Source organism: Panicum virgatum, chromosome 1N (assembly GCF_016808335.1).
Source record: "Panicum virgatum strain AP13 chromosome 1N, P.virgatum_v5, whole genome shotgun sequence".
In the NCBI taxonomy this organism is placed as follows: domain Eukaryota; kingdom Viridiplantae; phylum Streptophyta; class Magnoliopsida; order Poales; family Poaceae; genus Panicum; species Panicum virgatum.
This window is the reverse complement of record NC_053145.1, coordinates 51,937,518-51,952,871: the sequence shown is the minus strand read 5'-3', so window position 1 is coordinate 51,952,871 and position 15,354 is coordinate 51,937,518. Positions and strand designations below refer to the sequence as shown.

The 15,354-nt window shown below is 42.0% G+C and overlaps 1 protein-coding gene, 1 long non-coding RNA gene and 1 pseudogene across 3 annotated transcripts; 2 read left to right on the top strand and 1 right to left on the bottom strand.

Annotated features, from left to right (window-relative positions):
* On the top strand, window positions 1-1,733 carry LOC120656544. Of its 2 annotated transcripts, none has more exons than XR_005667940.1 (2): window positions 1-379; window positions 1,384-1,733. It is a non-coding gene; the product is annotated as an uncharacterized LOC120656544 (long non-coding RNA). The 2 variants fall into 2 exon arrangements; XR_005667941.1 differs by having other exon boundaries at window positions 591-1,673.
* Window positions 1,734-7,809: 6,076 nt separating this feature from the next.
* Window positions 7,810-12,609, top strand: LOC120656543 (annotated as a pseudogene).
* A 605-nt stretch (window positions 12,610-13,214) lies between these two features.
* On the bottom strand, window positions 13,215-13,946 carry LOC120653643 (secreted RxLR effector protein 161-like). Its single transcript, XM_039931342.1, has one exon. The coding sequence runs from the start codon at window positions 13,944-13,946 to the stop codon at window positions 13,215-13,217; it is 732 nt and encodes a 243-aa protein (XP_039787276.1).
* Window positions 13,947-15,354: the final 1,408 nt, after the last annotated feature.

The window sequence follows — 15,354 nt, the reverse complement described above, 5'->3', positions numbered from 1 at the left end:
CCCGCTCCTACGCACTCGCCCATTCCGGCGGAACTGCTGCTGGAGTTTGACGCCCAACGACCACACTGTGAGACATCCCCTGCGCGGCGCCTGCCCATAATCCCCGCTTCGCCGGCAGCAACTTCTCCCATGCCCTACCCCTCAAATGCCATCCCTGGTTCTGGTCCTGCCCCCTCCGCCCCTTACCACCGTAATCGATGCCAGGTGAGGATCTACGCCGGACCCCTACCCCTTCATGCTGCTGCTCACGAAGGCTGCGATTCCAGGTGAGTACAATCGCTCACTTCCAGGTGAGATCCAACTCGGCATAAGGACGGCGGCGGCCTCTCTTCCAGCCACCGGTTGGAGTTCCTCTTCTCCCTCCTCCCTACCACACAAGGTTAGTTAAATCAAACCAAAACCAAAACCAAAATTCCATTTCTTCCGTATCCTTAATCAAATGATAAAATTTTCGGGGGTTGGATTTTCAGCTCAATCTCCACCGCATGTCCTCGGTTCCCAATCTCACATTAAATAATTTTCCCATGTTTTACATTACGAATTTACGATCTAACCATTTCGAGCCAATTAACCAATAGTTGTACTCACAGCTTTCTTGTAGGATCTAGAGTGCAGAAGCGATGCATTTTTAAGGCAGAAAATAGACCCTTTTCCGTGGTGCAAGCCGTGGTCTAATCCACACGATTCTAGGCAATGCTAGTTGTGTATTGTCAAAGAAATGATTATTTTTTGTCATCCTCTCGTGATACAATGCATATATGAGATAAAAATATGGGTGTTAAGACAGTTTAACCTACAGGCAGATACCATTTATTTTGGTGTTTTATTTTACCCTGCTATTTTGGCTCAGACTTGATCATATCACCTAATAGCTAGTTGACTATATAACTTACTCCCGACATGAACGAAAATTACCACAAATTTTAGACTGCGCTGCACCTATTATTCGAGCAGACTGAAGATCTGTCACAAGGAATGTCGCTGTTCATGAAGACTATTATACTGTCTTCTCACCATTTTTGCATTTGTATAAGATTATTCTTTTGAAATCCAATAATTATCCCTTCTGTAAATGGATGTTTACTCTGTGACTCTGTTTGTATATATGAACCCAATTTTTGACAAATTATTCCATGTTTTGTATCATTACTCCTTAGGACTTCAATTATTATTCCTTTGGTCTCCACTGCTTATTCCATGTGTATATGGTCAATTACTCCCTAACTGTGTTTATATGTTGGTATCACATATATGCAATGAAAAATATTGTATTTCAACAATTTCTTTCAACAACAATATCCGCGTATCTATTTTTTTATTTCTTTGACAAGAGTATCTAGTATTTCGAACCTGTTGCCGTTGATGCATATATTTACGGTTCAGAAAATGAAGCATGTCTCTTGCAAATCCGGCCCGCCATGGAAGAAAAGCAAGTGAGGATGCACCACTGCTAGTTTGGTCATGGTGGAGCACAGAACAGAAGCCAGCTAGATGGGTGATGGATTCATAGTGGAGCTCTCGTGCAAGAGAGCTTATACGCCCTCCACTACCACTGTATTAGTGGGGCATCATCTTTCTAGGAAAAATTGGACAACTGCATTATGTTTGTGTGACTAGCTTGTACAACGCATAAATTTTATTGAATCAAATTACGTGTGATCACTGAGCAGCTAGTGATTTGTGAGATCTGTGACTACATATAATGGATTATTATTGTTGAGTCATCATGAAAATACTATTCTAATGTTTTGAAATTACTTCCTTGAAGTTGCTGAGCATATAACTTCTTTCTGTTTTGAAATTACTTCTTTGAAAAAATAAAGATGTAAAAATCATTATAAATATGATGCAGTAAATATGAATTACTTTTAAAATTTGAAATTACTACTCCAAAGACTTACTTCTCAGAATAATTACTGATTTGTGAGATCTGTGACTACATATAATGGATTATTACAATTTGAGTCATCATGAAAATATTGGTCTAATTTTCACAACCTGTCACCAACGAACCACTAATTTTCACCTCCACACATTCCACTTTCTACTCCATTTGGATATGGACAAGGCAGCACCAGATAAGTACCTTCTTACGTTATAACACCTCAATTTCCATTTTCAATGGTCAAACAGATTTTTTTTTTGAATTACTAACCATTCAAAACTGCTTTAATACAATAATAGAGACTATCTGCGCCAATCAAGGGTCGCGGTCCCCATTTAATCCATTCAATATACTCTGTACTGAGATTTTACTCCCATGTAATCAAGGCACCGTAATTTTCTCTAATTTTGCTGAACTCGCCGGAGTCATCCTTGCTATTCAACACCCACGGCGGAGCAAGGCTGACTCCGGCGAGTGCAACAGAATGGAGAAATTACGGTGTGTTAGTTCCTGGGGAGTAAAATCTCAGTACGAGTGTAATGAATGGATTAAATGTAGATTCAGGTGCAGTAATTTGCATGTAAACCAGAGAGAGATTATAGGCTGCAGTTACTTGCATGTATGCCGGCTAAACATGAGATGTTTCAGGTAGGAATATACTGATGTCTTTGGTGCAGAGATATTAAACACATGGAAGGAGTAATTTTCTATTCCTTTTGCTCTCCTCTATTAACTGAAGGAGTAATTAACTGAAATTGTTATTCCTTTGGTATGTGGTCATCAATCACTCTGTTTGTGTCTATGAAAATGAATTATGAATATTTTTTGTTGTTATACAGATAACTCCTAGTCTCCAAAATATTATTCCTTCCGTGTTCGGCCAATTATTCCATAGATGTGTTTTCTATATTTTGCAAGCTATTTCTATTTTTCGAACAATCCCTAGAAGTAATTTTCATTTATGGTTAAGTAATTATTCCGAGGAGTAAGTTTTTTTAGTAGAAATTTAAATTTGAAGAAGTAATTCATATTTACTACTCCCTCCATCCAACTATGCAAGGCCTATTTTTGCTTGGCTCAAAGACCAAGGGAAGCACTCCCTTCATTAGTTTTTCTAGGGAAAAGAACAACCAGCATTTATTATAGATTTGATTACTCTCTGCATGTGCCTCACTCCCGAGGCATGCATGTGATGAATTATGTGCGCACTGATTCCCGAAGCGTCACTCTTGAGGAAAAACCAAAATAGGCCTTACATATCTGAATTTTTCAGATTTCGTAATGGGCCTTGGATAGTTGGATGGAGGGAGTACATCATCTTTATAACAATTTTGTGTTTTTTATGTCTTTATTTTTCAAAGAAGTAATTTCAAAACAGGAAGATGTAATATGCACAATAACTTTAAGGAAGTAATTTCAAAAATTAGACCAATATTTTCATGGTGACTCAAATTGTAATAATCCATTATATGTAGTCTGAGAAGTAAGTCTTTGGAGTAGTAATTTAAAATTTGAAAAGTAATTCATATTTAATACATCATATTTATAATGATTTTGACATCTTTATTTTTCAAAGAAGTAATTTCAAAACAGAAAGAAGTAATATGCTCAGCAACTGCAAGGAAGTAATTTCAAAACATTAGAGTAGTATTTTCATGATGACTAAACAATAATAATCCATTATATGTAGTCACAGATCTCACAAATCACCAGGTGCTCAGTGATCACACGTAATTTGATTCAATAAAATTTATGCGATGTACAAGCTGGTCACACAAACATAATGCAGTTGTCCAATTTTTCCTAGAAAGATGATGCCCCATTAATACAGTGGTAGTAGAAGGCGTATAAGCTCTCTTGCACGAGAGCTCCACCATGAATCCATCACCCAGCTAGCTGGCTTCTGTTCTGTGCTCCACCATGACCAAACTAGCAGCGATGCATCCTCACTTGCTTTTCTTCCATGGCGAGCCGGATTTGCAAGAGATATGCTTCATTTTCTGAACCGTAAATATATGCATCAACAACAAGTTCAAAATACTAGATATACTCTTGCCAAAGAAATAAAAAAATAGATACACGGATATTGTAGTTGTAAGAAATAATTTTCAAACAGAAAGGAGTCAATTTCATAATTTTCGAAAATTACTTCTCTAATTTTTCAATTACTACTCTCAATATTTTTTACCCTCTAGTTTGTACAATATTATTCCTTCTGAGTGTCTCCAATTACTCTATTCATCTATAAAACATGATTAGGGAAATAAAATTACTCACTTGTTATGCAAGATCACCCCTCTAGCTTGTACAATATTTTTCATTGCATATATGTGATACCTACATATAAACACAGTTAGTGAGTAATTGACCATATACACATGGAATAAGCAGTGGAGACCAAAGGAATAATAATTGAAGTCCTAAGGAGTAATGATACAAAACATGGAATAATTTGTCACAGAGTCACAGAGTAAACATCCATTTACAGAAGGGATAATTATTGGATTCTAAAAGAATAATCTTATACAAATGCAAAAATGGTGAGAAGACAATATAATAGTCTTCATGAACAGCGACATCCCTTGTGACAGTTCTTCAGTCTGCTCGAATAATAGGTGCAGCGCAGTCTAAAATTTGTGGTAATTTTCGTTCATGTCGGGAGCAAGTTATATCGTCAACTAGCTATTAGATGATATGATCAAGTCTAAGCAAAAAATAGCAGGGTAAAATAAAACACCACAATAAATGGTATCTTCCTGTAGGTTAAACTGTCTAAACACCCATATTTTTATCTCATATATGCATTGAATCACGAGAGGATGACAGAAAATAATCATTTTTTTACAATACACAACTAGCATTGCCTAGAATCACCTGGAATTGCAGCCTTCGTGAGCAGCAGCCTGAAGAGTTGTCTCCACCGCCTGCACCGGTGCAATCCCGCCGGCAGTCAATACGGTGACCGACGCATCGGACATGGGCGCGGGGACGGTCTGACCAGAGATGAGTTCGGCGTCGAGCATCTCCGTCAGTTCGACCAGAATCGTATGGGGCGGCGTGGTGGATCCGGCGTCGAGCATCTCCGGTGGTTTCGCCGGATTGCCTGGGCGATGTGGGAATGGCAAGACCGGGGATGGGATTCATGGTGCAAAAACCAATAGCCTCCGGGACGGCCGGGGATGAGCGGCGCCGGGACGCTCGCGGGTGCTGCGGCTGGTTTTGCGTAGATTGATTTGGGCGATTTACTGCCCTCCGTGCACGCCACAGTATTCCGTACATTGATGGCATTAATTGCTACAAATTTTATTGCTCCTCTGTGCATGCCATGGCATTAATTGCTGCTAATTTTACTGCTCTTAGTGCATGCCGTAGTTTTGCGCAGATCAATAGACATCAGATCAATAGACATTAATTGTTATGAGTCGCTCTCTGGCTCGCCGGAGAGGTGGTGGCACCACCGGTGTGCTAAATATTATTTAGCACGCTGGGAATTAAATAGACAATATATATATATATATATATATATATATATATATATATATACCAATTCTGTCAATGAAGTGAAAAAGATAGCATGCATAAACTGTGATTTTATATTATGCTTCTAATTAGTGTCTAAGCATGAACCTCCAAAGGGTTTAGATACAAACTTTTATGAGTTAATCTAAACTAGCCTATCAACTCGTGCTCCAGCACCAGCTAATTAGATTTAATATAAAAATAAGGCTTACAGCAAATAATTATACTTATCCATCTCACGTCCTTTTTCATCTATTAAATATTCTAACACATAGTCTAAAATATATATTTATCATTATCTAGTTGCAATAGATTACATTTTGCATCACACCTCCATGTGTATTTGATATATATTTAATTGAACCATTTGTTTTTGAATTGGTATTCTAATCTCTTTCATCATATATGAATACATGATATGCACGAACTTGATTGATTCACAAATTCCAATCTGAAGATGAAAGATGGGTCTTCAAATAAGCTTTCCAACAAGTACAAGAACACTCAAATCGGAGTTTGGATGCAGGAGATATGCTTGACACACATTGCGGGTAGTATTTTAATAAATAATAACATCAATAATATATTAATAATAACAGAAATAGTAATTTAGAACTTTATAATGGTCCACTTTAATATTTTGTTATAATTATATAATTTAGATTCAGATGTAAAGGTTACTTTAACTTTTAATAATATTATAATTAGATAATATATATACAAATTTAGGGGGTTATTTGCATTATTTTTATAATGACATAATTGGGTAATTTACACGAATATTAGGGGGTTACTTTAGATTTTTTATAATAGCAGAGGTGGATAATTTAGATACATGCATGTTTAGGTGATTACTTAAGTCTATTTTCATAATGGCAAGGGGGGTAATTTATTTAGGAAAGATAACAGATCCAATAACTATTATGATTATAGTTGTCAGACTGATGGCCGAATGTTTCTGATTTTTGTGAGAATTTCTTGAATTAGAGTGTCCACTTAAGATCTTAGATGGCTTCACGTGAAGGCTTCAAAACAGCCCCCAATTAGTAATGGTAAGATTTGACTTCAATTGTTAAAAAAGATTGGTTCCTCTCACAATTGACAGCCTCACAATATTTTATAGCTTTTATGTGCAAACTGATTCCTTAGGGTGAAACTTGTCCTCCTAAGTTTGAATCCTCAACATTTATCATGGTGCTTGTGTTTTTCTAATTTTATTCAACATTCTTAGGGTGAAACTTGTCCACCTAAGTTTGAATCCTCAACTTTTATCATGATGCTCATGTTTATCTAATTTTATTCAACGATGATGCCATTTTTTTTCTTGGTAAACGACGTGCCCATGAACATCAAGACTCTTAGGATGATCTCATTAATCTCAAGCAAAGGTTCAAAAAAATGTCATTAAATATTGTTAAATCTAAATTAAATGCTAAACAGAGGCCTAACGTCTACGTTTAACCTTTTTAGGCACTAGTCAGTAGGCTAGCTCCTAGCCTTTCTTGAACATTATATTGATCTCAAGACATATATATCGGTCTATCCTTTTGAAGCTAGAAACAGAGGTACGATGTGCATGCATTTATAAAGTGACTGTGGATGTGTGTATGAAGCGTCTACTTTATACCGTGTTTTGTAAAATAAAAAAGAAAAGGCAAAAAACACTTAGAGCCGTAACCCAAATGATTTTTTTCTGCTTCTTAATATTCAGTAGTCTTGACGGCAAAGGCGTCCGTGTGTTTGTGTTTGGAGTGTAGAAATTTCGCATTGGCCAAAATGGCTGGCAAGTTAAAGAGCAGCTCCAGCGTTGTTGTTCCGAGGGTGCTCTGAGGTGAGAGAATCACATCCTCAGGGTGCTACACACGCTGGAGACAAGGTGCTACGTAGCACTTCACTAGCAATGGTGCTAGATTTTGCACCGGGTGCTACAAGTAAAGTAAACAAGTTACCTATACTTGGCTAGCTGGATTGGTGGGAGAGTGGAGTGAAAAATTAGATGATAATTTTTTTTATTTGGGTGGGCACCAGGGTAGGAGAAGCTTCACGCTGGAGCAAAACAACTAAAGCTTTGTCTTGGTGATGTGTTCTTGGTGCTACTTGGCCAAACGGATATGCTGCTGCTGCTCTAATAAGCAACGCTGACCTGGAGAACACGGACGCTTACATAATAATTCGAAGCTAGAAAAGAAATAATGTGCACATTTCGTTTGATCATCCGGCGATGAGCGTCGACCAACCAGCAAGTCAGCAACGCACTTGTCGAGCCGTTTTGGCCGTAACATCTGATGGGACAAGAGCCCCTGGAATTCCAGGCTCACGTCCTCCTCCGCTTATTAGTGTAGATCGTGCTGCCTCTCGATCAATACCCATCGCTCCCAAAACACCGATCCCAACCCCGGCCACAGAAAGAACGATGCGCTCCACCGGAGTTCTAGCTAGCATGTGTGCTGGGCTCGTCTGCTTGGCCGCCATCCATGGAGCCGCCGGGAACGGGCTCCTGCAAGCCCCTCACAACGCCTCGCAGCTGGCTCACTGCCCCACCAGCTGTGGGGATGTCAAATTCTCCTACCCCTTTGGGATAGGACCTGGCTGCTTCCGGCAAGGCTTGGAGCTCACATGTGACCATACAGATCGTCCTCCCCGGCTCCTTTTGGGAAACAGTAACATCCAGGTGACTTATATCTCTATTGGCAATAGTACAGCTGGTGCTTCTACTGTTGGCTACAACATCACCATGAGTCCAGGCACGGGCACCTACAGCAGGTCCTGGAAGACCCCTACTGAGGGTGTAATGATCAGTTTTGAGAACAGTTTGTATGTTATTGGCTGCGATGTCGGCGTCAACAGGGGCGAAGCCCTTTAGTGGCCCGTGGGTGCTAGGCACCCCGAGAATTCTTGAAATCCTTTCTAGTATGTAGATCTCGGCCCTATTGGCACCCCCTCTGGCTAAACACAAGGCACCCCCACCCTCCATCCTCAGGCCCAAGAAATCAAAAGCCCACTGCCAGCCCACGCTACACCAGCACGTTCGCTTTCAACGGAAGACTCACGCCGCCATCCTCGCGCCCGCGACTGCGCCTCCCCGTGGCCTGCCCTTTTGTTTTTGCTAGTCGAAACGATCGATCCTACCATCGCCTCACCTGCCAGATGCTATGGCCCATCGCCCAGACGCCTGTGATTCCACGACTCGAGCGACCAAGCGCCCGCGCCGCCACCGCCCGCCCCGGCCCCTGTCCCCCCGGCGTCTGCGGCCCGTCTCGAACTCTCGATCTCGTCATCTGCCCTGTGTTTAACTGACGGCATCTGGCGTCTCCAGTGACCATCTCTCTGGATTGTGAAAGTCTGAAAGACGACGTCAGTTAAGCAGAGACCATCATAGGCACCTCAAGAACCGTCGTCTCTGCTCTCTTTTTGCTGCTGACTGTTGTCCGTGTCTTTCTCCAGACTGTGCTTAGCGTAGCAGCATATGTATTTCATATTTACTATTTAGTTTAGTTGTTTAGGTAATTAGGTATCCATTTGATCATTTTGATCTGTATCATGTGAATCCATTTTGATTATGCAAATGAATATATTATAGGTTATTATGGAGAGATATTTTAAACGGAAAGCTAGCTGTCCGGATGAAAATGAAATCAATTGGGATGAGGAGATACAGTATGACCCCGGTTTAAGGAATACAATTGATTCTTATCATCCTAACCTTAGAGAAAAGGTGAGAAGAAAATATTTGGGGAAGGGACCTTTTGCAAAGAGAAGCAAAGAAGATTTATTCGCTAAATAATTGACCTATTTGTTCTACATTTTTCTTCGCCGAATAATTGGCCTATTTGTTCTTTTCTCCTTTAGGTTGGATCATATATTTTGCTATATGGAAATTCTTTTGTCAACGTTTCGGGCTTTTGGCTAAAGTGATCAATGTCGTGTTTCTTTATTTATTTTGCTGTAGTTGGCGACTGCTGGTAAGTGTTGTTGTCCAATCCTCTACCTATTTGTGTATGTATAATGTATTGACTAGTGACTAAAATGATATTGCCATTATTGAAGTTCAATTTTGACATTAAAAGTTGCGGATTAGTTATACTATGAGAGCTATGAGTCACTATATATATTTTGATGAAGTTGTGTGCACACGGCACCCCCCCACCCATTAGCTCTAGCTTCGCCCCTGGGCGTCTACATTTCCGGTGACAATATCACAGACCTCATTGGTTCATGTATCAGTATCTGCACAGATGACACACAGACCATGGAGAGGGCAAATGCTGCCGTCGGGTGTAACGGGATTGGCTGCTCCCAGATATACTTGCCGGCGGACCTGCCAACATTTACGATTAACCTTGTCTGCAGCAACAGTACAAGAGCAGAACAAGATAAAGCGCTCTCCAAAGTCAAGGTTTTCCTATCATATGAATATCGCTTCGTTGTGAGCGATCTTTTCTCGGGTGAATACAAGCAATGCATATCCTGACGCAGCATCGATATTTCATTTTGCCATCACGGACCAACCAAATTGTGAACGTGCCCAACTGATTAAGGATAGCTACGCTTGTAATGATGAAAGCAAATGCTATGATCGACCATCTGCATGGGGCTACAATTGCTTCTGCCGCAATTCAGAAGGCAACCCCTACGTCGTAGATGGCTGCGTCATCCGCCAAGGTCTATACCCTTCTTCTTCTCCTTCTTCTTCATGTATATTATTCAGCATATATATTTTTAGACTTGAACGCAGAGGAAAAACTACTTTCTCTGTGCTGTCAATTTAAATGTGTGATGATTTTTTTTCCACAAATTAGAAAGAAGGATAACAACCCTGCACCTGAAATATTTATTTTTCATACACAACTTGTGCAGAACCAGACAGATGTATTTACTTTTAAATAACCTTATTATTTCTTTGGATTCAGTCTTAATTCTGATCCTCACCTCATTTATTTGTCCTGAAGCAGATTACAATCCAACGCAGAAAGAGAACTGTACAAGATCATGTGGAAACATGCCAATTCCATTCCCTTTTGGGAATGAAGAAGGTTGTTATGCAAGTGATAACTTTCGACTCAACTGCACACCACGTGATGTCACCGTACTTGACCGTGGGTACGCACAATATCGTGTGACTAATGTATCACTTGATGGTGGGTTTCTGGCTGTTAGCAACAAGCTGAATGAAACAAGCTCCAATAACATGGAAAGGATAATCTACAATAACTACAATGGTCCTTACGGAAGGTTTGAGGGCCATTTCAAGTCTGTTGTGGATGGCATTTTTTACTTCTCAGAGGAAGATGAAATAATAAATTGGGTTGTTACAAACTTAACCTGTCAACAAGCTATGGAAAGAAGTGGCACGTATGCGTGTGTCAGTCACAACAGCCACTGCCAAAACGTCGCGCGAGGGAAAACACTTTATGGGTATCTCTGCAAGTGTAATGATGGCTTCAAAGGAAATCCATACCTGCAAAATAAGTGTACAGGTTATATTTCTCTATTAAACCGTATTTTCACAATATCTCATTTCCCAACCACATTTCTATATAGATATTGATGCATCACCAGTAATTCAAAGTAAATTTAGAATCATGCATCTATTCGCATCACCAGCGTCACCTCTACGATCACAATTCACAAGTCACATTACTTTTTTGAGATATTTTTAAGATGAATGCATGCTTTTCAGCTTTTACTTGCACCCCTGGCATATGACGTAACTATCTGTATTGGTATAGATATTAATGAATGCGATATTCCAAACAAATGCAATGGAACATGCCATAATTATGATGGAGGATTCAACTGTACAAGCTGCTCCCATGGAAAAGTGTATGATCGAACAAAACATAAATGTGTCATGTCAGCTAAAGAGCACAATCTGATTCTCGATAAGTCATTTTTTATCGATCATTGGAATTTTGAATTTACAAAACCTTCATGTCCACATTTAATGGATGTAGGTATTGCAATTGGGGTTGCTTGCGGTCTTAGCTCCATAGTTGTTGCACTAGGTGCGATTGCACTCACCAGGAAGTGGAAGAAAGGAATTCAAAGGAGAATCCGGAGGGCATACTTTAAGAAAAATCAAGGTCTACTCTTGGAGCAACTAATCTCGAATAAAAGCACTACAGAGAAAACAAAGATATTCTCCTTGGATGAACTAGTGGAGGCAACAAACAACTTCAATGTTACTCGTGTTCTTGGTTGTGGAGGACATGGCACAGTTTATAAGGGAATTCTGTCAGACCAACGTGTTGTGGCTATAAAAAAATCTAAAATAGTGGAACAAACAGAGATAGACTAATTTATCAATGAGGTTGTTATTTTATCTCAAATCATACACCGCAATGTGGTGAAACTTTTTGGTTGTTGCTTAGAAGATGAGGTGCCATTGCTAGTCTATGAGTTTATATCAAATGGCACTCTATATAACCTTCTTCACAAAGATACAACAGCAAAATGCCAACTATCATGGAATGATCGTATAAGGATTGCAATGGAAGCGGCAGGGGCACTTTCATATCTACACTCGGCTGCTGCAATACAAATTTTCCATAGAGACATGAAATCTTCCAATATACACTTGGATGACAACGTCACCGCAAAGGTTTCGGACTTTGGTGCTTCAAGGTCTCTTTCACTTGATGAAACTCATGTGGTGACAATTGTGCAAGGAACATTTGGTTACTTGGATCCAGAGTATTATCATACGGGTGAACTAACTGAGAAGAGTGATGTGTATAGTTTTGGAGTGATCCTTGTGAAACTTTTGACAAGAAAAAAGCCAATTTTTGTCAATGATTTAGGTGCCAAAGAAAACTTGTCTCATTACTTCATTGAAGGGCTCCATGAAGGGGCTCTTATGGAAATAATAGATTCACATATTGTGGAAGAGGCAGACCAAGACGAGATTAATGATATTGCCTCACTTACAGAAGCATGCTTAAGGACCAAAGGAGGACAAAGACCAACTATGAAAGAAGTTGAGATGAGGTTGCAATTCCTGAGAACTAAAATGCTAAGAAAAGCACAGAATTTGCCTAGAAGTGGTGAAGAGACTGAGCCTTTGTTACTGCCAGAAGCTAGGAATCTGCATGCACATACTAATCTTGCCGATGCTGCTCAGTTGACATCTCAAGGGGTCTCCGGATACAGTCTGGAGCAAGATTTTGAATCCTCAATCTACTTGCCACGCTAGTTGTATTTACGAATAACAGCATTCAAGGGCTCCTAGGATGCATGTTGCCGGCACGTTTCAATTAAGAACTATGTTGCATTTCCCATTTTCTTTAAGGAACAATTAGTTCCCTTTAGATGAAAGCATGTCATATAGTTGCATCCGATATGTACTTGCACAGTATTGTTATCCATTGGAATGAACGAGCCCACAAGGCACAACCCGCTTCACATATAGCTAAAACCAAACGCCTTGCTGGATAGATAGTGTATGTGATAGCATAATTGTTTGAACAAATAAAAAAAATCATGGCTCATTGTGCATGACCACTGTGCCTGTTGAATATTGCCTCTTCTAACAATCTAACTTGATTATATCGTGCATGATGTTGCCCAGAACACTCAGAAATCATGGGTAAAGGCCAGAGGTCAGCTTGACCGAGGCCGCTTGATTGAATTGAAACTGAATTCATGGTTACGAGAGGGGGGGGGGTTGGCTGTGCTTATAAAGGCAGCAGCCTAACAACTAAAGTGCTAAAGCAAAAGTAGCCAAGGCCCTTCAACATGGAAGCCAAGGCAAGTCTTAAACATAATTAAGATACAAACACTAAGCTTATATGCCATCAATCTCCTCCAAAGCCTAGTGCTGAGTGATCTGCTCTAGCCCAATCCTCTTCCTCATCTCCAGGAACCTGCTCCTCCCTAGTGACTTGGTGAGGATGTCGGCCAGCTGATCAGTAGTGGGGATGTGATCAGCCTTGATGCTCCCATCCTCCAAGCAATCCCTGATGAAGTGATACTTGATCCTGATGTGCTTGCTCCTGCCGTGGAAGACGGGGTTCTTGGCCAGCGCAAGGGCAGACTTGCTGTCCACCTTGAGCTCCACCACATCCACCTTGCTGCCCAGCAGCTCCCCGAGCAGCCTAGACAGCCACAATGCTTGAGTTACTGCAGAAGCGGCGGCGATGTACTCTGCCTCGCAGCTCGAAAGCGCCACCACCTTCTTCTTGATGGATTTCCAGCAGACCAAGCATCCGCCGAGGAAGAACATGGTCCCGTTGGTGCTCTTGCTGGTGCCGACATCGCCGGCGAGGTCGCTGTCGCAGTAGCCGATGAAGCTCGCCGCACCGAGGATGCGCTTGTAGACCAGACCGTAGTCCAGCGTACCAGCCACGTAGCGGAGGATGTGCTGGACAGCGTACAAGTGCTCCGCCGTAGACCACTCCATGAACCGGCTCACGTACTCGACTGCGAACGCCAGGTCCGGCCGGGTGTGCACCAGGTACCGGAGGCTCCCCACCAGTCGCCGGTAGTGTGTGACGTCGACCTCCTCCTCCTCGCTCTCGCGACTGAGCTTGAGCTTCTCCTCCATGGGTGTGTGGACGGAGTTGCAGCCCACCATGTCACCGAGCTTGAGAATCCGCTTGGCGTAGTGCGCCTAGGACAGGGAGATGCCGCCGGCGCACTGGCGCACCTCGATGCCGAGGTAGAAGCTCAGAAGCCCGAGATCGCTCATGTCGAATCTCTGCTTCATGGCCGCCTTGAACTCCTCCACCTCCTCCGCATCGGCGCCGGCGATGACGAGGTCGTCGACGTAGACCCCAACCAGCAGAACAGAACACCCACTGCCCCGCCGGTACATCGCCGCCTCGTGCGCGCTCTGCTAGAAGCCCATCTCCTTGAGCGTCGCATCCAACTTCACGTTCCAGGCCCGCGGCGCCTTGAAAGCGATCGGGTGCTCTAGCCTAAGAGGGGGAGGGGGTGAATTAGGCACTATTAAAACTTTAACCTATGGCTCCAACTAGTTTGCACAAAACTTAAACTAAAACAAGCTATCTAGATGTGCAACTACAGTTCACCTTAGTGTAAAACTCTCATCCCAAAAGAGTTTAGCAACCTATTGCCAATCCTATCAAGATACTACTCTATGAAAATAAAGGCACACAAGTTGCAATATGAAATGTGGAAGCTAAAAGAGAGGGATGAGAGGAAGCGAACTCTCGACACGAGGATTTATCCCGTGGTTCGGTTTGCCACAAAGGCGCCCCTACGTCCACGTTGTTGAAGCACTCACTAAGAGTATCGCTTCCCGGCAATCAAGTCTCTTCCGTGAACACAATCACGGTCACCTTGATCCCGATCTTTACTAAGGGAGATTGCCCACGAAGGAGGGGTCTCCGTCCCCCGCACAATGTCGTCGACGCCGCCCCACACCAAGCCGGAGGGTCGTTGACATACCGGCGAGCCACCAAAGCTCCAAGGATGGCCGGCGCACCAAGATACAAGGATGGTTCACTCTAGAACCACAGCACAAGGATCTAAACCTTGCTTGATCACTCACTTAAGAGCTAACCTTGCACTAACACTCACAAAGCTTGTGCTAAGGACTAAAGATTTGATTTTTATGCTCTTGGATGGCTTGGAGATGTTCTTGGGTGTGTGTGGGATGTCCAGCAACTCCAGCAAACTTCAAATGGCCGGGGTGAGGCGTATATATAGGCCACCAAGTCTTGTAGCCGTTGCTCCAACGGTCAGCAGAAATCAGCGTACCATCAGATGAACCGATGCCTCTGCATGGGGTGGCGTCGGTTCATCCGGTCACTCTCAGACCTGAAGTAGCCGTTGAGCTTCTGACGCACTGTCTGCAGCACCATCGGTTTAACCGATGACTGGGTGTCGGTTAAACCGGTCACTCACAACACTCAACTAGCCGTTGGACCTCTTTCTCTCCTGCTGACGTCATTACACCGGTGCTATGCTCCGATGCACCACCGGTTCAA